Below are 23,708 nucleotides of genomic sequence, written 5' to 3'. Positions count from 1 at the left end.
CGTGCCCAGGATGCCCGCCCGGCCGGCAGCTGTCGGGGCAGTCCAGCCGACCGCCATGGAGCGTGCAGTGATGCATCGGACGGCCACGACCCGCCGCGGCAGGGCGAAGTCCGGGGGCCGCTCGGGGGACACCACACACGCCCCGGGGAACAGTACAGGTGAGAGCTGGGGCTGCGAGCGGGGCTCTGCCCTTTTACCAGACCGGGAAGCCTAGGGGCGGCGGGGGGGGGGGGCGCACTGCCTGGGGGTGTACTGCCTGCCCGGGGGCAAGGGGGTGCACAACTAGGGAACTGGGAGGGGTGCGGGGGAGGGCGCACAGCAGGAGACCCACCCGAGGGCGAACCTCCCCGACCCTCTCCGTCCGACGGGCGCCCCTGGGAAGCCGAAGCCCGGCGGTGAGCGGCCTGAAACCCGGCGCCCGCCGGTCCAGGTGCGCGCCCTTCGCGATGGGGGCCGCTGGCTCCGCAGGCGCGCCTCGCCTCGGCCCTCGGGGAAGTCGGCGAACGTGGGGAAATCGGAACTGGCCTCGTCTTGCAGGGAGGTGCTCCGGTTGCTTGGCTAGCTCCCCAGCCCCTCTTCACTGGTGGGGAAACTGAACCTAGAGAGAGGAGCGACTGCCCAAGGTCCCGCGGCAGCCGGGCCTCGTGTTGAGGCACCGGAAATCTCCGGAAGGAGGGGAGGGCTAGCTATTTTACTTTTCGTTTGATTTCCATAGTGTTTTGAAGAGAGTTCATCTTAGTGTCTAGGCTCTGGTGTAGAAAACGCGTCTGAAGCCCCAGTTCCTACGTCGACTTTGTTTCACGAATGCACCTAAAATCTAATCCTTTTAAAAACAGAAGCAAACCCCGACCGGGTACTCTAGATGTCCTGCAGGCTCACTTGAGGGTCTCGGCACCTGTGCCCCAGGCCAGGCATAGGTGGAAGCTGGGCCTGGGGTAGGAGTGGGTGGACTGGTCCAGGTCCCCACGCCCGCGGGTGGGGGTGGTTTTAATCAGCCAGTCCTGATTAAAACAATGTTGCCTGCCATCTGGATGCACTTGGGGGCTGGCTTCTTCTCAAATGGGGAAACTGAGGCCCAGGGAGTTAAGTCACGCAGTGGGAGCTGAGACCTGCTCCACCTAGTAGGTGCGTTTATTTTGTTTGACACCTCAGGGCAGCCTGATGCACAGTCTTGAACTGGATGCTTTGCCCCACGCGTGTAAGAAGGACAGTGTGTGACTGCTGCAACTGCCTGTGCTTGCTGGGGAGGTGGGTGGAGGGACTTGCCCAAGGTCAGCCAAGGACGGGGGAGGAGCTCTGGCATATTTGCCTATAAAATAACTCTCCTGGATGAAAGAGGGGCTCGGAGTCCCATCCCTGCCCTCTGGCCTGCCCCACCTAGTCCCGGGTTCTGACCCCTGCAACTCAGCCTCCTTCCACTAGTGAACCCTGGGGTCCCAGCCAATGAGCCCTTCCCTGAAATTTGAGGTTGGAATCTCCCCTTTGACCTGGGGTGTGTCTTTGACTCTGTGCCTCAGTTTCCATGTGTGCTACGTGGTGGGCACTGTCTACCTGCCCCCAGGCTGTTGGACACGCCCAGTAGAGCCACCCTGCTGGCTATGGTTATTCTGCTCTGGGGTAACTGCTCCCCCAGACTCCACTATTTACTCTCTTGCCCTGTGCCCCCAGTTTCTTGGACTGTGAAACGGGCGCCCACCTCTCCTTGTGGAGCTGTGAATGTGATACTGTGCTAAGGTCCGCCTGCCTGCCTCTTGCAAAAGTTAAAAATCGAGAGACAAGATTGGTAGAAAGAAAAGCAGGTTTATTCAGAATGCCGGTATTCTGTGAGGATGGCAGGATGGTGGACTCCTGTCCAGAAGGTTTTATAGGCAGGTAAATGGGAAAGAACAAAGGAAAGCAGGTCTCAGGGCTAATAGTTGAGAAGTTGTCTGCTGGGGTCTTCTGAGGCCTCAGGTCTGTCTCAGTGTTGTCTTAAATCTCATTATCTGCAGCCATCTGCGAAAAACTGTTAGGGAGCTGTGATCTTAGGTCCAGAGCATTAAAGAAGCTGCCCTTTTCAAGTTAGGACGTTTATTAATTAACAAGGTATAGTAGCCTTGAAAAAGGGAACAGAGTTCTTCATTTAATCAGTGGGAGGAGACACAAAGAGGAAACAGCTAAATATCAGGATGGATCAAACGGCAAACTAGCTAAGTTTAATTACATTATTGATCTACCAAATTTCACCCTTACAAGGGATGGGTGTGGAGGTTTTTTGGAGACAGTTTGGCTCTGTCCAAAATGTAGCAACAGGGTGTGTGTTTTTCCTGCAGTCTGTAAAATGGGCACATTATTCTGCTCTTCCTGAAAGTCCAGCCAAATGGATCCAGCATCCTGTGAGGTCTGTGTCCTTCTCTCATCTCCCATGCGTGGCTGGTGACGAGCAGGTCAGGGGAGGCTGACTCAGAGCAAGATTTTAAGTGGTGAATGGCTGACTGGGAGAGGCTAGGTGCCCAGCCCACCGTGGAGGCTCCCTTCTACTGCCTACAGTCCCCTGGTCCTGTTCCCACGGTAGCTCCCTGATTGCAGACATTGTCCTGGAATGTTGCTGTTGGGAGGAGGAATTGGGGTTCCAGCGGCCAGGGGTGACCCCCACACACCGTGTACCCTGGAATGACTGCGGGGCAAGGGCCCAGAAAAGGGCAGCAGTAGGACCACCGGGTGGTGAGGGCATGCTTTGGGCATCCTCTCAGCTTCACTCCCGCAGCCCTGCCACACAGCCATCCTGGGCCCATTTCACAGAGGAGACACCAAGGCCCAGAGGGAGCAGTGGAAACCAATTGAAGCCTATGTGCCCCCCGAGGCTGGCTCTGGCCTCCTGCCAGGGTACAGGCAGACCTGCTGGCTGAAAGCAGCTGCTGGAGCCTCTGTTCTCCCCTGAGAGATTTGTGGGTACACGCTTCCTGGCTTGGAATTAGCCTCGTTCTGTTTTGGAGGAGAACGTTATCCATGGGTATGAGCTGACCTATCATTAGGGGAGTGTCTGGGAGACTTGGGTCTGAGCTATGGCCAAAGTCCAGGCCGGCAGTGGCTCTGAGCTCATGCCTGCCCTCCATGGGGGGAGGAGATGGGCTCAGCGAGGGCAAGTGTCTTGCCTGAGGACACACAACCAGAGCTGTAGGCTTTCTGCATGTGGCTGTCCCCACTGCAGGGGTCTTGGAGTTTCCACTCTATAGACCACTTGTGTGTGCACATGTCACCCTTTTGAGCTGTCTGAGAAATTCTTCCTGAGGCTTCTCCTTTCCATTTGGGAAAATGGACTCAGAAGGAGGAAGTAACTCTGGTCACACAGGGACCGGGCCGGGCCTTCCCTGGGTGGGCTGGCCAGTGGCCTGACTCTCCCTAACGATGGCCAGTGTAAAAGGTAACTTATTTTCTTGGCCCCCGGCTAATGATGTCAAGGTTTGGGAACTGTTTGGGCTCTGGGAAAGAGGACGGGAGGAACAGGCCCTGGTCCAGGTTTTCAGATAAAAGATTAACAAGCAAGACTTGTTCTCACTCCCGCTGGCCAGGCTGGCTGGGGGGGCTGGGGAGTGAAATGGGGTGTTGGGTATGCCAGGGTTGTCCCGGTAGGCAGGTCTGCCCTCTTCACTGTCCATAAGGGTTGTTTTTGTTTCGTCTCTTGTTTACATCAAAATCTATTCCCTTCGTTTTTTCTGTTTCCTCTCATTTGAGATTTATTTGCACATAGTGAAAAAGAGGGGTCATAAAGGGTGCTGAGGAAAAATATACCCAATGTTGAGGAGTGCATTGGTCCAGCCCAGGAATGGCTGGGGAAATGCAGCACCCAGTGTCCTGTTGTGCGGGCCTGCAGGTGGATGGGCCGGGCCATGCCCAGGCTGGAGGGGGAAAGGACGGGTTGGGGGGTGGGGCTGGGAAGATTGTCCTGGGGCAGCTGGGTATCTGTGAGGGTTTTAGAAAGAGAGGGAGAATCTGTGGTTTGCTTCCTAGGCACCAAGTGTGGGGAGGGGCTATTGGGAGCCAGCAAAGGGTGTCTAGGGGGCCAGGGGTCTCCAGGCTGGGGGGGCAGTGAGGGATCTCCAGGGAGCCGGGGTAGATGTGGCTGAAGCCCCCATAGGCCCCTGGCACTATACCACTGTGGGGACAGAGCCAGGAGTGCAGTTTCCAGGCTCTCGCCCTCACGTGGAAAGGTGCTGGCTCAGGTAGTAAATGGCCATCAACTGTGATTGCATGGCCATCAGCTGTGGCTAGTTGGCCGTCAGCTGTAACCAGTGAGCCATTGGCCACTAATATAACTGCCATGGCTACGCTAGCAGCAAATGGGGGCTAGCAAGAAGATGGTGGCTGAACTAGCAAGCGCGGATTGCAGTTAGGATGGCAGGTTGCGGACAGTGTGGCTCCTGCTTCCTGTGTCTCCAACCCGGCTGCCAGCGAGACTATAGTGGTATGACTCCCCTACCTATGGCTCCGTGGGTGCTCCTTTTTGGCCTCACCATGTCCTGCGTTCTTATGTGGGGAGCGGGACCAGAGACCCTGCATACCACCCTGCGTGACAGCCACCTCCTTACCCACCCTGACGTGGATCACCAGTCCTGTGGAAAGGTCTGATGGAGGCGCTGCCAGGGTGCACCTGAGGCCTTGAGCAGGTATGTGGGCCTGAGTTTCGTCATTTAGAAAATGGGCTCGGCCTTGGGGAGTTCTTGCTGGCCTTCCAGGCCCAGGGAGAGATGCAGGAGACCCCGTCAGGGCTTGGGGGGGCAGGTGGAGGTCTCCCAGATACTGTGGACTGGGAGGTTGGGACATGTCCTTAAGCCCCTCCTGGGGAGCGTTCCTGAGCTCTAAGGTCTCCGTGAGGTGGTCTCACTCCTCCCATGACCCTAGAGGGGGCAGGTCACCCATTTTGCAGGTGGAGAAATTGAGTCTGAGCAAATGTAAGGGCCAGGGCCAGGACCTCAGGCCAGAAAGTGGTGGAGCAGGGTCAGATGGGCACAGAAGGGGCGGGAGCGTCCTGAGCAGGGGTTGACTTCTGGTCTTCTAGGTGGGAGAAGATTCCAGGAGGTCACAGTCACTAGAGTGGCCCTAAGCAAGCGTTCCTCTCTCCCCCCACCCTTCCTTACAAAGCTCATTTCATTAGACCTTCCATTTTCTTTGTGAGGGAAGACCTGTTCAAACAGCACACCTCTGCTAGGAGCAGGAGGGTCTCCTTGGCTCTGGTAGAAGTGCAGAGGAGGAGGAATGGGACCACCCTGGAAACCCCCTGCACTTCTGGGTCTCTGGGAGGGACTGTGCCCCAGCCCCACAGTGGCATAGTCAGGGAGCTGCCTTTCACTGGGCTTGTGGTCCAGTGAAATTCTTTGTGCCTTTTCCACATCACCCCTCACCCTCCCACCTTTATGAGGCTCCAGGACATCTTGGGAAGGTGTTAGTTCTGTCCTTGCAGATGTATGACCCCGTGGGTGGTGAAACCCCCTGTAGTGCCATCTGGACCACAGCAGTCCCCACTGCCTTGGATACTCCAGGCACTCTTTCAGTGGTGGTTTTCTGGCTGGGGCTGCGTGTCATCTTGGTCAGTCCCTGTCCCACCTTGCCCACTGCAGCATTTCCAGGTGGGTCACAGGTCCATAGCGGCACAGTGACAGGGTCACCAGCAGACATGTGTGGCTGCAGAGCTGGGGTGCTTCCTGGAGCCTCTGCTCCTGTCTGACTTGGGTAGAAGGGACTATAAGTGTGGGTGGCACAAGCTCAGCAGAGGTAGGCGGGGTCTGGGCCGGGCCCTGGCGGGAGTGGGCTTACTGGTGGTTAGTGGCATACAGCAGGGATGCTCAGGGTTTTGTCCCCACATTTTTGTAACCATGCCCCCCAACTCGATCCTACCCTTAACATGTCACTAGACCTGCCTCTCCACATCTCTTGCACATCTCTTTGTGCATCCCTCCCCTCACGGCTTCTTACTTTGTTGTTGAAGTGCTAGTTCTATCTTTGAAGGATGGACATGAATTTGTCCCTTCCTCCTGTCATTCATTAGGTGCTGGTGTGTGTCCTGGGCAGACAGCTGCAAGCGCCCCCAGAGCTCTCACTCTTGCTCATCCTCTCCTCCACGGGGTCTCCCTTCCCTGAGGGCCACATGGGACTGAGGAGAAAAGAAAGAAGGTGCTTAGCTCCAGAAAAATGGGGAAGTCACAGCTCTAAATTGAGGATTAGGAAGTACTGGCTGCCTGGCGATCCTGGGGAAGGGCCGTGTGGCCAGCCTGTGGCTGCCCTGCTGTGTCTACCCAGTTTCAAAACCCCATGTCCACCTCCCAGCACATGTCCGGGTCCACAGATCCTGGAGAAGAAAGGAGGTTCTTCCTGGGGTGGTGCAGATTAGCTCTCGTCTGTTAGGACATCCATCCATCCACCCACCCACCCATCCACATATCGATCCATTCCTGTTCTGGTGCCTCTGGAGACAGAGCGTGCTGCTTACTTAGTTAAGAATGCAGACTCTGTACTCAGAGTTGGCATCTACTGTACCACTGAGCTCTGGGTGACCCAAGGCCTGCAAGGGTAACTGTGGGGTTCTGGGAAATGTCTATATGGGGGCACGCAATCTCCTCAGCCTCCCTCCCTGGGGCTCCCAGCTCAGCCCCCTGCTATAGGGCCAGACAGCCTCTCAGGCCTGCCCTGCCCCACACCCCAGGGGTGTGTGCTCCTCCCCGCAACCCTCACCAACCTGGTGAGCTGTTTGTCTTTTTTATCTTGACCAAGCTAAGAGGCCCAAAACAGTATTTTAGGTTTCAAATTTGCATTTCTTTGACAAATATTTCCCCTGAATTTTTCTGATTGCTTTATGGAGGTATAATCCATGTACTGTATGATTCACCCATTTAAATTGTACATTTAACTCAACGTATATTTAACTCAATTGTACAACTCAATGGCTTTTAGTACATTCATGGATATTTGCAACCATGACCACCATCAATTTTAGGGCATTTTCATCACCCCAGAAAGAAGCCCTGCACCCCTTAGCAACTACCATTCCCCCTCCTCCCAGCTACTACTAATCCACTTTCTGTCTCTATGGATTTGCCTGTTCTGGACGTTTCATATGAATGGGATCATACAGTACAGGGTCTTTTGTGACTGGCTTCATGCGCTGAGCATAATGTTTTGAAGGTTTATCCATGTAGTGTGTGTCAGTGCTTCATTTTTGTGTCCAAATAACATTCCATTGCTTGGACGGACCACATCTTATCTATCCATTCATCAATTGATGGACATTTGGGTTGTTTCTGCTTCTTGGCTATTATGAATCATGCTGCTGTGAGCATTTGTGTACAAATTTTTGTGTGGATGTGTGTTTTCATTTCCCTTGGTTATTAGCTAGGAGGGGCATTGCTACGTCCTGTGGGAATGCTCCGTGTAACTGTCGGGGAGATAATCAAAGCAGCTGCCAGGGTACTGTTCCCACCACCTGCAGGTGTGAGGCCTCTGGCCTCTGCACGTCCTGAGTGCACCTGTCTTTTCCGAGTATAGCCCGCTGGATGGGGGTGAAGAAGGCCTCCCTGTGGGTTTGATTTGCACTTATTTCCCTGCAGCTGATGATGCTGAGCTTCTCTTCATATGTGGGTTGGTGGCCATCAGTAAATCTTTAGAGAAATGTCTATTCATTCAGCTCCATTGCCTATTTTTAAGTTGGGTTATTTGTGTTTTTATAATTCAGTTGTAATAATTTATATATTCTAGATACAAGTCCCTTATAAGATACATGATTTGCAAATATTTTCTCTCATTCTGTAAACCTTTTTACTTTCTTGATTGTGTTCTTTGAAGTACCAATGTTTTTATCTTTGATGAAATTCAGTGTTTTTTTTTCTTTTGTTTTTTGGCTGTTTGTATCATGTCTAAGAAACCATTGCCTAATCCAAGGTCAGAAAGATTTATCCCTAAGCTTTCTTCTAAGAGTTTAAATAATTTTAGCTTTTATATTTATATCTTTGAGTCATTTTCAGTTAATTTTTGTATCTGTAAAGAGAGGTCCAACTTTACTCTTTTGCATGTAAATATTGTTGTCCTACCACCAATTGTTGAAAATTGATTCCCTTCCCATTGAATTGTCTTGGCACCCTTGTCAAAGATCAAGTAACTGTAAATAAAGTTAATTTCTGACTGTCAACGCTGTTCCATTGGCCCTATGTGTGTCTCTATGTCAGGACCAACCTGTTTTGATCCCCGTAGCTTTGTGGTAAGTTTTGAAAAAGGGAAGTGTGAGTCTTCCAACTTTGTTCTTCTTTTTCAAGATTGTTTTTGTTTTGACTATTCTAGGTCTTTTGCATTTCCTTATAAAATTTTTGGGTGGGAAAGGAAATGTTTATTTTTCATTAATCTTTTGGATGCAACCACCATAGTTTTTCTGGTTAAATTTAGTGGCAAACTTAATTAATAACACTTCCAGGAGTTCATAATTTCAAGGCTAAGGTTCCAATTAAGATAATATGGTTATCACTTTAAAAAGGCTAAAAATGGTCTGACCTCTTAAAGGAAAATATAAATGACCCAGACTTTAGTCTTAGTGGCATAAGGACACTCCAGGACTGCAAAGGTGGAGAGAAAGATCTTCATTGAAGCCCTGAAAGAAGCACTGCTGTTTTCTTCCGCTACACACGTGTTTTGGTGGCTACACGCTGGTATGAATGGGGTAGTGTAACAGCACTGACATACGCGGTGTGTGCCAGCTGTGCTGAAGGAGGTGGTGGTGGCTGTGGCAGGCATGGGCAGGGGTGGCTGCCAGGTGGCACCTCGGTCTTCTCCACAGAGCAGCAGTAGGGCTTGCTTAGAGTTCCCAGATGTCCCCCCTTAATCATGGAATAAAGAGGGGTGGCAAATTCTTCCTGAACTCCCTCCTAATATTAAACAGGTCAGTCTCACTCCTGGAAACCGTCTGTCCAGCTCCCTTTATAGCATTGTAGACTGTTCCTGCAAGGTAAGCAGACATACCTCAAGTAGATTTCACAACAGCAAGGAGTAGTTGCTCCAAATTACCAGAAGTCTCTTGGTCACTGGTTTCCTCAATTTGAAATCCCGGTATAGTCATGTATTTGTCAAACACCTTCTTCGCACGAGACACACACTTCGTGTTGCAGAGATGGGGATAAACTTTTCTTCATCATCCCCATTCAGTTCTCCAGCCGGAAAGAAAGCCTCCGCATCTTGTTCTACCTGTGCCTCCTCAATGCCAGCGTCAGGGTCTCTGTTAGCCTAAGGAGACCACCAACATGCCCTGGTGACCCCCACCATGTCACCTCCCAGGCTTCAGCCGTATTCTACATAAACTACTTTTATGGCTGTCAGTTCTTCAGGGATCTGAGAAGCAATAGTTTCTGTCAGTACTTTTTCATTTATCCCTGCTCCCTTAAGAGCATGCTTCAGTTCACAGGCGTCACAAAGCCAAGAAGTTTTGATAGGGTAGGTAGGAAGGTAGAAATGAGCAGAGGAGGGAGCCAGCCAGGGTGGGGGGCCCCGGGCAGCTGCTCTCAGTTGGGACACAAACACCTGGCTTGCTCAACAGGATATAGAAGAAGGAAAAACGCCAAGAGGGAGAGAAACCATTCTGCTCATCAGAATATACACTCAGCTTCTCAGGACGATTTTAATGAGCTTCTCAAATAAATCATGGGACATTAACAGGTACACGCTTACACCCTGAGAAACAACCTTGGGAACAAGAAGGGAGGATGGGACACCTCAGCAGAGAGAGAGAGGAAGATAACAGAGGAAGAGGGGGAGACAGTTCTACCCACAGAGATCAAAATCCTCACAGATGTAAGGAGAGCCTGCGTCCCTCTCTTGGGTCAGCCCGCTCCATGTCTCAGAGTGTACTTGCTTTTACTAATAAACTTCTGGCTGTTCTGTGCTGCACAGACTGTCTCCTGACTGAATTCTTTCCTCCAAGAAGACAAGAATCGAGGTACAAATGTCATTCCTGGTAACGGTTTCATCAGAGCCACGGTCACTTTTTCAAATTCTCCAGTTAGTTCCGATTTGAGGTCACCCAGAAGGTCCCTGCCAAATGGCGTTGTAAAGCTGAGAAACAGAAACTCATGGACACAGACAATAGTTTGGTGGTTGCCAGAGGGTAAGGGGGGCGGGGGGTGGGGGGTGGGAGATGAAGGTAAGGGGGATCGAATATATGGTGATGGAAGGAGAACTGACTCTGGGTGATGAACACACAATGGGATTTATAGATGATATAATACAGAGTTGTACACCTGAAATCTATGTAATTTTACTAACAATTGTCACCCCAATAAATTTAATTAAAAAAAAAAAAAAAAAAAAAAAGCTGCAGCAGTTTCCTGGAGCGTTACTTCAGGCTGTCAGCAGTCAGGAGGCTCTCTTCATGGGCGCCAAGGCCCTTGCACGGCCTCGCCAGGAGTTCTGTGTCAGCCCGCCCAGCACATCCCAGTAAGTCCATCACCGTGCCTGCCCTTGAGAACCTGTGCCAAGGTGACTGCTCCAGTCAGTAGGAGGGACGTGGGCCCGACGGAGGGACCAAGTGCTGAAACCTCGCTGAGAGCAGCCGCACAGGCAGCACCCTCTCCTGGGGCTGGGTGGGACGTGGGCACACAGGGCCTCCTCGTGGATCTTGAGGAGCAGTTTGTCCGTTTCTGCAGAGGCAGCAGCTGGGACTGTGCGGGGGCCGTGCTGCATCTGGACAGCAGACCAGCAGAGCACTGTCCACTGACTCCTGGCCACGGGCCGTTTCCATTTAGTAGGTCTTTAACATCTCTCTACATTGCTTTGTCGTTTTCAGAGTTTGTTTCATACTTCCTTTTTAAATCTATTCCTAAGTAATGTATTTTCTTGATGTCCTTGTCAACGGAATTGTTTTCTTAGTTTCCTTTTCAGTTTGTTCCTCACCACTGTTCTGAAGTAGCGTGGGTTTGCAGGTGTTGACCTTGTTACCTGCAACCTTGCTGGACTGGTTTACTAATTCCCATAGATTTTTAGGAGGTTCCTGGGGATTTTCGGTCGTCTGATAGAGAGGTTTTGCTTCTTCCTTTCTGATATGGATGCCCTTAATTTTCTTAACTAGTTGCCTTGCCCCCTGGTTTTTGGGCCATTTGTCTTTCCTAACTTAACCTTTTTTCTGTTGTCATGTCTTATTAATACGTGAGTGCTGTTTACACGTATGTTGCAAGTACCCACACACCTGTAGAGGGCTGCAGTGACCCCAAACCCATACCTTGTCCACTGTCATATTAGAAATCTTAAGTGCTGCATCCACTTGTGGCTGATACCCTCTGACTCGAGCACTAGGCATGTCAGCCGCCTCTCAGTGCTTGTTTCCTCACGTCGAAATGAGGCTAATAACGATTTCTTCCTGGACGCCCTCCACGATGGTTTTGAGTGCTGCACGAGGTCAGGAGTGTGAGTGCTTCTTGACCAGAACATTCTGTCAGATGTGCATTGCTGCTGTGAACAGTCATGCTGATGACGGGCAGACACCTGCAGAGGGAGGGCCAGACCCCCCGCCACAGGTGTGCTGGGACGTGCAGCTTCCACCTCACCACCTTCCTGCTGGTGACCCTCAGTGTATCATCCAGCCTTGCTGTACCTCAGTGTCTCCATCTGTAAGAAGGAGGTGGCCACCTTCCTCACAAGGCTATAACACAGCAAAGCACCCATGAGGTATCCAGTGTGGTTGTGCTGATCTAGAAGTCAGCCCCCCACAAGGGCCCCCCCAGGCTCGCACTCTGCCCCACATTGCAGCCTGGAGAGGGCCCCCCCACAGCTTCTTGGTGGGGCAGAGCTAGGGTGTGGACTAAATGCAGCTTGGAGGCTGGCCCTTCTTTACTACCCGCTGTGAGGGGCTTCAGCAGCCTGTGCCTCCCCGATGGCAGAATGCGTGGCCGAGGCTGAGCCTGGCTCTGCTGCTGCCCCGTTAACATGCTCACCCTGAGTGGGGCAGGGCCACGTGGCCAGGCCAGCGGTGGCTTAGCCTCCCTGAGCTGGGGGCTGGTGTCTGCCAGCCTGTGAAGCACTGACATGGGTATGTGAGTGCACATGTGCAGCCATCCAGAGTGACAGCCGCTGCTCTGGGCAGTTCTGGGTGCGCCCTGTCCCCACACCTGTGCGAAACGGGGTGCTGTGCATTCCACAATAGAGCCCTCCATGGCTGCTTCCAGGTGGACCTGGATTTTGGAGGCCACTCCAGCCCACTAAGATGTCCTGGGTATATATTTTGAAAGCAGGCTTGTTGGTTGTGGATTGATAAAGAGTCCAGGTAAGTTCTAAGATTTGGGACTGAAATAAAGGAGGAGACTAACATCAGAGTTAAAGTGGGGAAGGCCAAGGACCAGCAGGCTGGGGTCACAGGAGCTTGGCTGGGTTGTGGCGGGCCGGCCGAGTCGGCAGGAGGCCACCCGTGCCTGGCCTGCCATGCAGGGGTCCTGTCTGGAGGACAGGTACAGGGTCATCTCCTGTGGGTCTGCAGTATCGGGGTTCTCTGCTCCCCTCCTCCCGGTTGCTCCAGCCTTGGCCGCTGTCTGCTGAGGATGGTGGCTGCCAGGCCCCCACAGGGTGCCTCCCGCTGAGTGTGTCCACTAGCACAGGCCAGATAGTCCGCACACCCACTGTTCTCCGAGACTGAACGCTCTGTCTTCATGCACCAGTAGTACAGTCAGTGCTCAAATTCAGAACATTCCGGAAAAGCAGGAAGAAGGGCCTTTCCTACACTTGGGCTGGGGAGGCAGGCTGGGGACCATCCATAGCAGCTTCATTCCGAATTCTCCAACACGAGAAACAGTTCATTCGCATTAGCAGGGAAACAGAAGCAAATAGGGCACATATACGTAGCACAGTGCCTCCCACATTGTGCCACACGGGGGAAACCAAACAGACAGGGTACATGGCGTGTGTGCCCATGTGTCAGTGTGTGTTTGTACATGTGCACATGTCTGTGGGCATGTGTGTTGAGAAGGTAGGCTGTGGCTACCTTGCCTTGTTCTGAATTTCTACCCTACAGCATACAAGCTGTATGACCTCAGGAAGTGACCTAACTGTTCTGTGCCTCAGTTTGTTCACCTGTCAAGTGGGGAGGACGATGGTTCTCCCTCAGAAGGGGCTATGCAGATCCATGAGTTCATATGCATAGAGCATGTGGAACAGTGTCCAATGCACAGCAGGTTCTGCATAATGCCAGTTGTTGTCACTGCTATTATATTATAAAAATGCTTGCGATTGCCACTTCATCTGGATTGTCTCTCTTTGTCCTTATATCAGGACGTTGTAACATTTTAGGACGGCCTTGCTGACATTAGTTATCAGGATATACCTCGATTTACTGCACCCATCCCCACAGCTGGAGACATAGGTGGTTTCCACTTCTCACTTTTCTATGTGCTCTGAGGCAAACATCCTGGTGTAGAAATCCTGGCAGCAGATTAGTAATTATTTCCCTTGATTAAAACCTCAGATGCATGTACAAGGTCTGACAATTAAGTTTGCGAACTTGCCATCATGCACATACGTTGGCAGCAGTGTACAAACAGCTCAGTAAGGTTTCATAACCTCGATATATCAGTGTCTCAAAGCAGTGTTCGTGCAGATGTGTAGCAGTGTCTTGCTGAGTGGCATTCATTATTGTTGTTGCATGTTTTTGTGTGCTGTCGCGAGAATGTCTGAGCTTGAATTAGAACAACGAACAAACATTAAATTTCTTGTTAAATTTGGCAAGAATAGAAGTGAAATCAGGGACATGTTAGTCCAAGTTTATGGGGAGAATGCCATGAAGAAAACAGCAGTGTATAAATGAATTAAATGTTTTTCTGAGGGGAGAGAATGCATCACTGAGGAAGAGCGGTCAGGGCAGCCATTAACGAGCAGAACTGACGAAAACATTGCAAAAATTTGTCGAATTGTGCGTCAAAACTATCCACTGACTGAGAAGCATAGCAGACCAAGGAAACACTGATAGAGAAACAGTTAGGAAAATCTGAACTGAAAATCTTGGCAGGAGAAAGGTGTGTGCAAAAATGTTCCCTACAGAACTTACCATTGAACAAAAGCAAAGGAGAATTAAAGTTCGCCAAGACCTTTTGGAGAGGCAAGATGATATTTTGGGCCGTGTTATCACTGGTGATGAAACATGTGTGTACCAATAGGACCCTGAAACAAAGCGTCAAAATGCACAATGGAAGTCAGCCAATTCTCCACGACCAAAAGCATTCCATCAGTCCAAATCAAGAGTCAAAACAATGTTGCCAACCTTTTTTGATATCAGAGGGATTATTCATTATGAATTTGTACCAACTGGACAAACAGTTAACCAAGTTGATTGTTTGCAAGTGCTGAAAAGGCTGCATGAAAAAGTTAGACCACCTGAATTTTCGCCAACACTTCATGACTCTTGCATCACGACAATGCACCAGCTCACATGGCACTGTCTGTGAGGGAGTTTTTAGCCAGTAAACAAATAACTGTATTGGAACACCCTCCCTACTCGCCTGATCTGGCCCCCAATGACTTCTTTCTTTACCCCAAAATAAAGAAAACATTGAAAGGAAGACATTTTGATGACATTCAGGACATCAAGGGTAATACGACGACAGCTCTGATGGCCATTCCAGAAAAAGAGTTCCAAAATTGCTTTGAAGGGTGGACTTGGCACTGGTGTCGGTGCATAACTTCCCAAGGGGAGTACTTCGAAGGTGACTATAGCGATATTCAGCAGCGAGGTCTGTAGCACTTTTTCTAAGATGAGTTTGCGAGCTTAATTTGTCAAACCTCCTATAACATAAGGCTCTTAATATGTTTTACCAAACTCCATCCAGAAGATTTGGGTCTGCACCTACCAGCGGTCCCAGAGTAGTTCCCAGGTCCTTGCTAACTTTGCACATGATCTTTTTTTCTCCACCGTTTGCCAATTTTAAGGAGTGAAAGATTAACATTCATTTGAATAAGCATTTCTTTAGTTACCGTGAGGGCATGCTTTTTTCATGTGTGTTGGCTATTTGTATCTCATTTTTTCATCCAAGTTTGTTTGTTTTTCAACTATTAGAGAATAAAGTTTTTGCTTTTTATTTTTCATGTAATCACATCTGTTGATATGTCTCTCCTTTTTTCTTTCTTCATTCTGCCTTTGGAGCTGTGCTTGGATAATCACCATGTATTTGTTTTTCTTGTCTTCTGATATGTGTTTCTTTTTTCTTTTCTCTTCTGCGTGCCAAGCTTTGCACAGCATTTTCCCCCCATAACTATAAAATCTACCTTTTATTGATTCGTAGGTTTGAGTTACATTTATTTATTTATTCCTTTCTTTCAATTTTTCTTCTTTTAAGAAATATTCACCCATCCCCCATCCCCCTCTTTGGCCACCATCAGCTTGTTCTCTGTGTCTATGGGTCTGTTTCTCTTTTGTTTATTAATTTGTTGTGTTTTTTAACTTCCATATATAAGTGAGATCATATGGTATTTGTCTTTCTCTGTCTGACTTATTTCACTTAGCATAATACTCTCTGGGCCATCCGTATTGTCTCAAATGGCAAGATATAATTTTTTTAATTGCTGAGTAATATGCCAGCGTGTTTTTTTCCCAACACTGTGGTCTTTAGAACATTGAGAGTTCACTTAATGCAGGGATCAGCTCTGCATTTGTCCCCAGGCCACTGGCTCTGTGGCTGCCACTCCTGGTGGTTTGGGTGGCTGGGTGACCCAGACCATATGGCCGTTGGGGCAGCAGCTGCTGCCCAGACCCTGCCCTCCAAGGTAGGGTCCTCATGCTGTCCTCTTTCTCCCTAGGCAAGTGCACCCAAGTGCAGCCGCCTCCAAGAGGTACCCTCCAAGTCCTTCGTGGTGATGGCACTTCTCTGGGATCTGTCATCGTGTTCCACTGCCCCACAGGCCACCAGATGGTGGGATCCGGCCTCCTGACCTGTGCCTGGAAGGAGAGTTTCGCCGAGTGGTCTTCAGGGACCCCTGTGTGCAAGTGTGAGGCCTGCTTCCCCTGAACTGCCCTGGTGGGAGGGGCCTGATTCTGTCACATGAACAGCGTGGGTGTCCACGATGGCACAGTGGATGCCGAGTCACGGCTGGGCCTCTGTGTAGGGTCCTGCTCCCCGTGCTGGTGCTCCTAGAAGTTCCATGTCCACGAAGTGGACTCAAGTCCTAGCAGCTTCCCAAATCCTAGGTCTGCCATTGACTTGGCCCGTCATCTCCAAGGGGTTATTAGTGCTGTCTGAGCTGGCACTTGCCTATTCTACAGTCATTCATTCTTTCATGCATGCACGTGGCAAACCTTAATAGGATACTCACTCCATATGCCAAGAATTCTAGAGCTGGGGACACTGAGGGCTAGGAGGCACCTAGGTTTGGGGCCCCAGTCTGGGGGAGGAAATGGTTTTGTACTGTGTTTTCCCAAAAATAAGACCTAGCTGGACAATCAGCTCTGTTGCGTCTTTTGGAGCAAAATTAATATAAGACCTGGTCTTATTTTACTATAAGACCCGGTCAATATAATATAATAATATAATATAATATAATACCGGGTCTTATGTTAATTTTTGCTCCAAAAGATGCATTAGAGCTGATTGTCCAGCTAGGTCTTATTTTCGGAGAAACACAGTAGTTGTATTTGTTTTACAAGGTGTTAAATGATAATACCCAGAACAGCATTTTTCAAAGTGATGTCACGTGCAGTATGTTAATGTGTATTGTGCAATAAAAAAAGCACTCAGTGGTCAAAACAGGTTGGAAAAGCACAGGCTAATTGGCTGCAGGACTTCTTAGAGCCTTTAAAATGCTCACGTGCTAGGTAAATCTCTGAGAAGTAGGGTATCTACTAGGATTTGATCCCAAAAGACACAAAACTCAAGATAACAGAAGTTAAACAAAATAACAGGAGCTGTGGAGCTTTGTCGTGCCCAAAGCCCTCAGATTGGGCAGTCCTAGGCTCATTTGGCGCCCAACAGTGGTGACCCAGGCCCTTCCATGTTGTGGTCCTGTTGGACATGACCTCAACTGTGTGATCCAGGATGGTGGCAACTGTGTTTCAGGTAGTTGTGACAGGAGTAGGGGCAGGACCTCTTAGAAGTTGTCCCAAATCCCTTCCTCTTGTCCACCACTGGCTTAGAACTTGATCATGTGACCACACACAGCTGCAAAAGGAAGCTGGGAGATGTAGTCTTCAGTCTGGATGGCCAGTATCCAGCTTGGGCATGGGACTGGGGAATGTGAGCAGTGTCCACTACAGGGGAGAGTATGCGACATTGCTCGAATTAGGACACTGCTCACATGTGGCCTCATTTTCCCAGGATATCTTTTAGAACCTGATAGAACTAGTTCTTGGCACATAGCTGAGGTCACATAGCTGTTATGTGGCAAAAGCCTTTTGACCCCAAATTTGGGCATTTTCCTTGACTTTTGCCTTTGTGGAAAGTGACATAGGCCCCTGAAGAGTTTTGCCAACTCGGGGCATTGCAGAAACTGACCAAGGGCTCTCTGCTGTCATCTGGCCTTGGGGGCCCAGGCAGCAATGGGTGAGAGCCAGAGGGGCTCACTGAACTCCCTGTCAGAGCTTCTCCCAGTGTGCCACTGTGAACTCCTACACACCCTCCAAAACCCTGCCCGAACACTCCCTTGGGTGGCAGTCTTCTGTGATAGCCACACCCCTACAGCAGTTTGCACAAACCTTCCCCTTAGCCACCAGCACCTCCCTGCCTCCCGTGGGGAACGGGGCTCCCTGAGGGCAGGCTGGGTGACTGCTGCTAGGCCTGGGTAAGCCACGTCCACAAGCTGGTCTTGTCCCTTGCAGCTGTGATAGCCCGCGAGACCTTCGGCTTCAAGGTGGCCGTCATTGCCTCCATTGTCAGCTGCGCCATCATCCTGCTCATGTCCATGGCCTTCCTCACCTGCTGCCTCTTGAAGTGCGTGAAGAGAAGAGAGCAGCGGCGCCTGGACAGGTGTGGTGGCCCCGCACGTATCCTCCCAAGACACGGGCCTGCAGCCTTGAGCCCTGGCCTCCCAGCAGCCAGCAGCACTACTGACACTGCCCACAGGGTGCCAGCAACCGCAGCCACTTGGGGCCTCCTAAGTGTGTCCATGAGCATGAGAGCAGCGTCCCCCTACTGAGAGCTGCCCACAGCCCAGGCTGGCAGCAGAGGGGTCTGTCAGGGCTGTAGTCTGCCTGCTGGGTGTACACCCTGCTGTGTCGTACATGCGGGGCTGACCTGTGATGGTTAACTACAGCCTACAGGCCGTCTGGCCTAACCACTGGCTGCCTTTTCACTGCAATTTGTCCTTTGGGGGATAGTTTTTTTTAATTGCGGTAAAATATTTACAACATAAAAGTTACCATTTTAACCATCGGTAAGAGTACAATTCAGGAGCATTAGTTCCATTCACAGTGCTGTGCCTCCATCAGTATGGTCCGTCTGTAGAGCTTTCCACCACCTGCTTTGTAGAGTGTTCTGGCGTTTCCCTATCATCCCAGATCACTTCTGCCTCCAGCGGCAGAGCCGAGGAGCGGCTGTGTGGCTCTAAAACCCTTGCAGGTGGCGGGCGGCCTGGATGCCCACGTACTCAGCAGCCTCACATCTCTCCCCAGGAATGCCCAGCTGTGGCTCCAGCTCAGAGGTGAAGACTTGGAGACGGTGCAGGCCGCCTACCTGGGCCTCAAGGGCCTGAGTAACAACAGCGGCGACCCCAGGAGCCAGCCCAGCCAGGCGCACGACAACCACAGCTTCACCACGTGGGCACGGGCCTGGGGTGGTGGGGCAGCGGGTGAGGGTGGGGCCCCCGACGGTCAGGACTAGGCCAGAGAACCAGGCCCCGGGGTGCTGGTGCCCTGCGCTGCTCAGGCTCACCTGGGCCTCAGATACACCCTGGCGCCCGGAGCCTCCACCCCACCCACAGCTTTATTCCAACCTGTGGAGAAGGTGAAGCTTCTGGACACGAGTGTTGCCTTCACCAGCACCCAGCTGGGCTCTGGGGGGGGAGGGGCACACGGACTTGTTCTGTCCTCCCGTCTCCCTCTCCCTGTTTCTCAGCGCATGTGCGAATACACACAGACATTCTCTTACGCAACCTTTTCTGCTAATGAATCTAACCCTGGTTCAACATGGACTGCAGATACAATATCTCCTAGCATCCTCGCCAGCTTTGCGCTCACACCCTCTGACCCAAGGTCATGCATGGCATTAGCTGCCAGGTCTCTGGGCTCCTGGAATGGGGATAGACATTTTGTCTTTGGTGGCTGGTGGTCGCCTACAGAGACCTTGTTCTGGACTGTCTGGCATTGGTACTTGGGCTGCATTTCTGTTGCAGGTGCTGTGGTGGTGCTGGTGAGACACGGGTCAGGGGTCAGGGGTCAGGTTTGCCCCGCGAGCATGTGGACTGGGGTCTCTTGGCCGAGACACGTCCATGTTAGGTAATGAAGAAGGGACTCTGCCAGGGGACTCTGCTGCCCACGACCTCTGACCCAGACCTCAGCATCCATGGATGGTCCTGCTGGAATCAGGTTTTGCCCTTGGGGTTACACAATAGTGATTTTAATTCTGTTGTGATTCTGTCATTTTTTTCTATGAGGAGTGAGGATGAGTTCTGCTTTTTCTTTCCTTTCTTCGTATTTTGTTGTTTTCATATCACTGTGAACTCATCGGTATTCTTTTCTAAAGCTTTATTTGGGGGAAATTTCACAAATACACAGAAGCAGAGAGAATAATGTAATGGGTCTCTTGTCCCCATCGGCATCCGCCAGGGTCGTCGTTCTCCAGGTCCGCATGCAATTTCCTGTGGGCTCCAACCCTTCCCTGGTGGGAGCCCCGCCATGCTGGCTGTGCCCTGTTCTTGCCCTCACACTCTGAGCACCTCCTTTCTCCCACAAGATGTCCCGGCCCATCTACTGCTTTCTCTGCCTGAGCCCCAGGGTGGCTGCCCCTCCCACAGCAGGGTGGAGGGCCACGCTCAGAAACCGGGCCTGCAGCGCACAGGCAGACGGCCTGTCCCTGCAGGAGCCTTCCCAGGGTGCCACGTGTTTGCCTCAGCTGTGTGACAACTGCTGCTGCATCGATTTCCTCACTTGCATAGTGAGGACTCTCCAGTGCCCCCCCCCAGCCCTGTTGAGGTGACTGGAGTGAGGTGAGGGTGCAATGACTGCTAGACGCAGTTGGTAGTTCTGCTCTTCTTCCTGCCGAGGCACAGGAGGTGGCCATCTGTTTGGGATTGCCACAGACCTGTTTGGTCCTGTGTCTACATGTGACACGCTGGGCCTGGCCTGCAGGAGGAATTGATCCCCGTCTTCTGCCCTCAAGCTTCAGATGTTAGTCCTGCCTCGCGTGGCCATGGCAGAAATGCTGTCACACCCTTTCCACGTGACGTGATAGGTTTTTGAGCTGCGCTAGTGGTCCAGGGACCCCAGAGCTTTGCTCTAGATCAGGGGTGTCCAAACTGCGGCCCGCGGGCCAACTACAGCCCACAATCCATTGTCAATTGGCCCACAGCAAATTCCAAAAATATATTTAGTTTACTTAAATAAACCAGGTGAGGCTATACGTACCTCACCTCGACAGAGTGGCCCTGCTGTTTGTGTATTTTACCGTATATGGCCCTTGGTAAAAAACATTGAAAAAAGTTTGGACACCCCTGGTCTAGATGCTCCTGTGTCAGCAGACCCTCCCTGACTGGGCTCAGGTTAGGGCAAACATTGATGCTTAGAGCTGTTTTTCTTTTTGAGATGACATTTTGGAGTGGTCCTAGGAACAGACTGTTTAGGCCAAATAGTCTGAATATTTTTATTACCAAATTCTTTCTTTAGGGACCCACCACAAGTTAGTGGAGCCGTTCTTACATCTCTGAGTGGTAATGCCGTGTTTCTACTTGTTGGCTTAGCAGGTGTCACGCAGGTCGTTTTCATCGTGTTCTGTGACTAATGGTGTGGAAGGGTGTTCTGCATCCCTTTGCTTACCAGTCAGTTGCATTGCTGCTTTTATTCGCTTTCTGTTGGCTTTGCTGAATCACCTGCCGATGTTTCTCTCATAAACAATGGGATCTCTGTGTACTGTGTGGAAGGGAGCCTTATTCCTCATTTGGCTGCAAGTACTTTCCTTTTCATTTTAGTTATTATGTTGGGGTGGTCCCGCTCATGCCTTTTCTTGTCATACAGATTTGCTTGGCAGGTTTCCCCACCCTGCCACAGCCCCCTCCCCATTACAGATCTGTGACAGATTGCCCCGTGTCTCAGTCGGGAAGAGCACCAATGGAATGGGCGGGGGAAGAGTTGTTGCCTCTCTAGGCAGCACGGTGTCCTGGACCAGGCCCCAGGCCACGGTGGCTGAGATGGGCTGCAGCTCTCTCGGGGGACTGCAGGCGTCCTGTGCCGCTCCACAGACGCCTGTTGTTAGACCTAGAGATTTGTTCTCTCCCACTGGTGGCTGGCACAGTTATGTAGGGAACTGTGTGGCCACCTCCCCTAAGGAGTGAGGGGCTGCCATGAGAGGCCCCTGACAGGAGGCCAGCTTGGGGGCCACTCTGAGAGTCAGCTCTAGTCAGTACAGCTCAAGGTAGGAAGTAGGAGGTGAGGCTAGGGGAACCTTGGGGTCAGAACCCCTCCCCACCAAGGACTGCACAGCTTCATGTGGGCTGGGTCCCCCAAGGCCCCAGGACCTCTGGCTCTCAGGCAGGGACACTCTGACTACAGCCCAGGGGCGTCTGGACATGCCGTCCTAGGCATGCCTCCGTTCTACCACTAACTATTGGTAAAATTGTTATCAGTAAGACCAGGTTTGCCCCTTGACCTTGCTTTTATTTCATAAATGTTTCCCAGGACTCAAAAGAGCTGTTCTAAGCTCTTCCAGATATTCCCTGTTCTATCCTTAGGGGTGGGCACTGTTCTTATCCCATCTAAGAAACTTGTCCAGAATCACACACAACCGCTAAGCATGAAGCTGGGTTTAAACTCAGGCTATCTGGCTCCAAAGTCCACAGATTTGCCCACTAAATTGTCTTTCCTCTTCACCAATTTATTAATTGTTCCATTCACTTATTCATCAAACCAACACATAACTTCTTAATTCCTAAAGCTCTTCTGAGAATTAGGTGTGGGTGGGAACAGATCCAGGAAGGCTTCCTGGAAGAGGTGATGCCTGAAGAGAACAAAATGAGAGAGCCTGAATTTGGGGGAAGGAGAGAGACAGTGAAGCGACAGCATCTTAAGGGGAGGGAGCAGCCTGCAGAGGGCTAGAGGTGGAGCAGCAAGGCAGCCTTCAGGGAGCAGAGGTCACTAAGGGGGAGCAGGGTGGGCCAGGTGAGGGGTCAGGCAAAGGTCTGATCAACGGGGAGAATGTGTCGGTTTGTGGTTTGGAGGGTAGAGAGGGTGGGGCACAAAGGAACTGGAGATGTGGTAGGTAGGTAGGTGATCTGCCCCAGACCACCAGAGGACAGGTGTCCCCTGGATATTCTTAGGGTGTCATGGCCTAGGGAGGCAGCCTGACCTCCATGGTTTGTGCACACTCTGAATAAGCCCCCTTCTTGAACACAGGCCAGGAAAGCCCCTTCCCCACCTCCACCTGGAAGGCAGCTCGATAGTGTCAGGGCCCCCCAAACCCTGGGGCTCTCCTTGGATCACCCCCTCATACAGGTGAGGAGCCTCCTCAGGCTCAGGACAGCTCCAGCAGGAGAGATGGTTGGGGATTCGCCGACCTTGGGGCAGCTGTCTGCCCCAGGCCCACTGATGGCTGGGGTTTGGGGTGCTGGGTGTCAAGCATGGGGGCAGGGCCAGGGTTAAATGTGTCCTCTCTCTTCCCCCACCTCACACCTTCTCTCCCTGCAGAGACCTTGGCGGGGGCACCAGAGAGCTGGCTGGCGTGGCCTGCAGTGTGGACAAGGACCTCTGGACCTCCAGCACCCCTTCCTGCTCACCTTGGGCCCAGGTGATGGTACACACAGTGAGCCCAGGGCACACCCCGCCTGCCCCCAGGCCCACTGTGAGAATGCCCACACAGCCCATGCCCCATGTCCGAAGGTGACCGAGGCCCAGGCCAGAGCCACTTTCCACACTGGGAGGACCCGGCCGACCACACCAGCCAGCCACCTACATTTCGACATGTGTCCAGATGGCTCAAAATTGGTCAATGAAGTCAGCACCCAGGTTTAGGGATCCCTCAGGGCACCCACTGACTCCGGAGTCTGGGGACCCCAATGAAGAGTATCCGGTCCCTGGGGAGCCCAGCTGTAGCAGTTTTTATAGACTGGCTTCCTTGAAACCACCCTGAGGTTCACAGACACAGCTGCCGCCCCCTCCAGTCAGCCATTTTTAAAGAGATGGGACATTTTAAGGACATCTAGTTTTGCATAGCAGAGGGCAGCTGACCTTAGCAATCATGGGGATGCCACAGGGAGGGCTGCCTGTAAACAGGGACCCACGTGGGTACTGCATCCATTATCTGTAAAGTTGTGGTGAGGGGTGTGAAATAAACAATTCTAATCCTGAAAAATGCAAAGGTAAAAATCACTGGCTGGATTTTCAATCCCTGCATAACAAAATCTCAAGCTATGTGGCCTAAAACTACAGTCCCTTTTATTACCACTAGGGCGTCTGGGCAGCCAGAGCTCAGTGAGGCAGGGGTCCCTCCTGTGGTGGCTGCAGGTCTGGTGGGGCCCCTCCGATGGTGGCTAGCTCTGGGTCGTATGGAAGGCTGGCTGGCTGGCTGTCACATAGTCTCACACCTTGG

The 23,708-nt window shown here is 51.5% G+C and overlaps 1 protein-coding gene and 1 pseudogene across 3 annotated transcripts; one reads left to right on the top strand and one right to left on the bottom strand.

Annotated features, from left to right (window-relative positions):
- SUSD3 (sushi domain containing 3) lies at positions 1–23,263 on the top strand. 3 transcript variants are annotated; one of them, XM_019713855.3, is made up of 7 exons: positions 1–158; positions 15,784–15,972; positions 17,795–17,942; positions 18,587–18,730; positions 22,517–22,615; positions 22,808–22,907; positions 23,000–23,263. In XM_019713855.3, exons 1-7 carry the CDS (start codon positions 11–13, stop codon positions 23,129–23,131), a joined length of 960 nt encoding a protein of 319 aa, XP_019569414.2. In that variant the 5' UTR covers positions 1–10; the 3' UTR covers positions 23,132–23,263. The 3 variants fall into 3 exon arrangements, with proteins under 3 accessions (XP_019569414.2, XP_019569415.2, XP_019569416.2); XM_019713856.3 differs by lacking the exon at positions 22,517–22,615; XM_019713857.3 differs by lacking the exon at positions 22,517–22,615 and having other exon boundaries at positions 18,587–18,762; positions 23,000–23,137.
- On the bottom strand, positions 7,511–10,692 carry LOC109435755 (annexin A5 pseudogene; annotated as a pseudogene).
- Positions 23,264–23,708: the final 445 nt, after the last annotated feature.

The sequence above is a fragment of the Rhinolophus sinicus genome, chromosome 16 (genome assembly GCF_057876585.1).
Source record: "Rhinolophus sinicus isolate RSI-liver-muscle chromosome 16, RSI-T2T, whole genome shotgun sequence".
Taxonomy (NCBI): Eukaryota; Metazoa; Chordata; class Mammalia; order Chiroptera; family Rhinolophidae; genus Rhinolophus; species Rhinolophus sinicus.
This window is presented reverse-complemented; position numbering and strand designations above follow the sequence as displayed.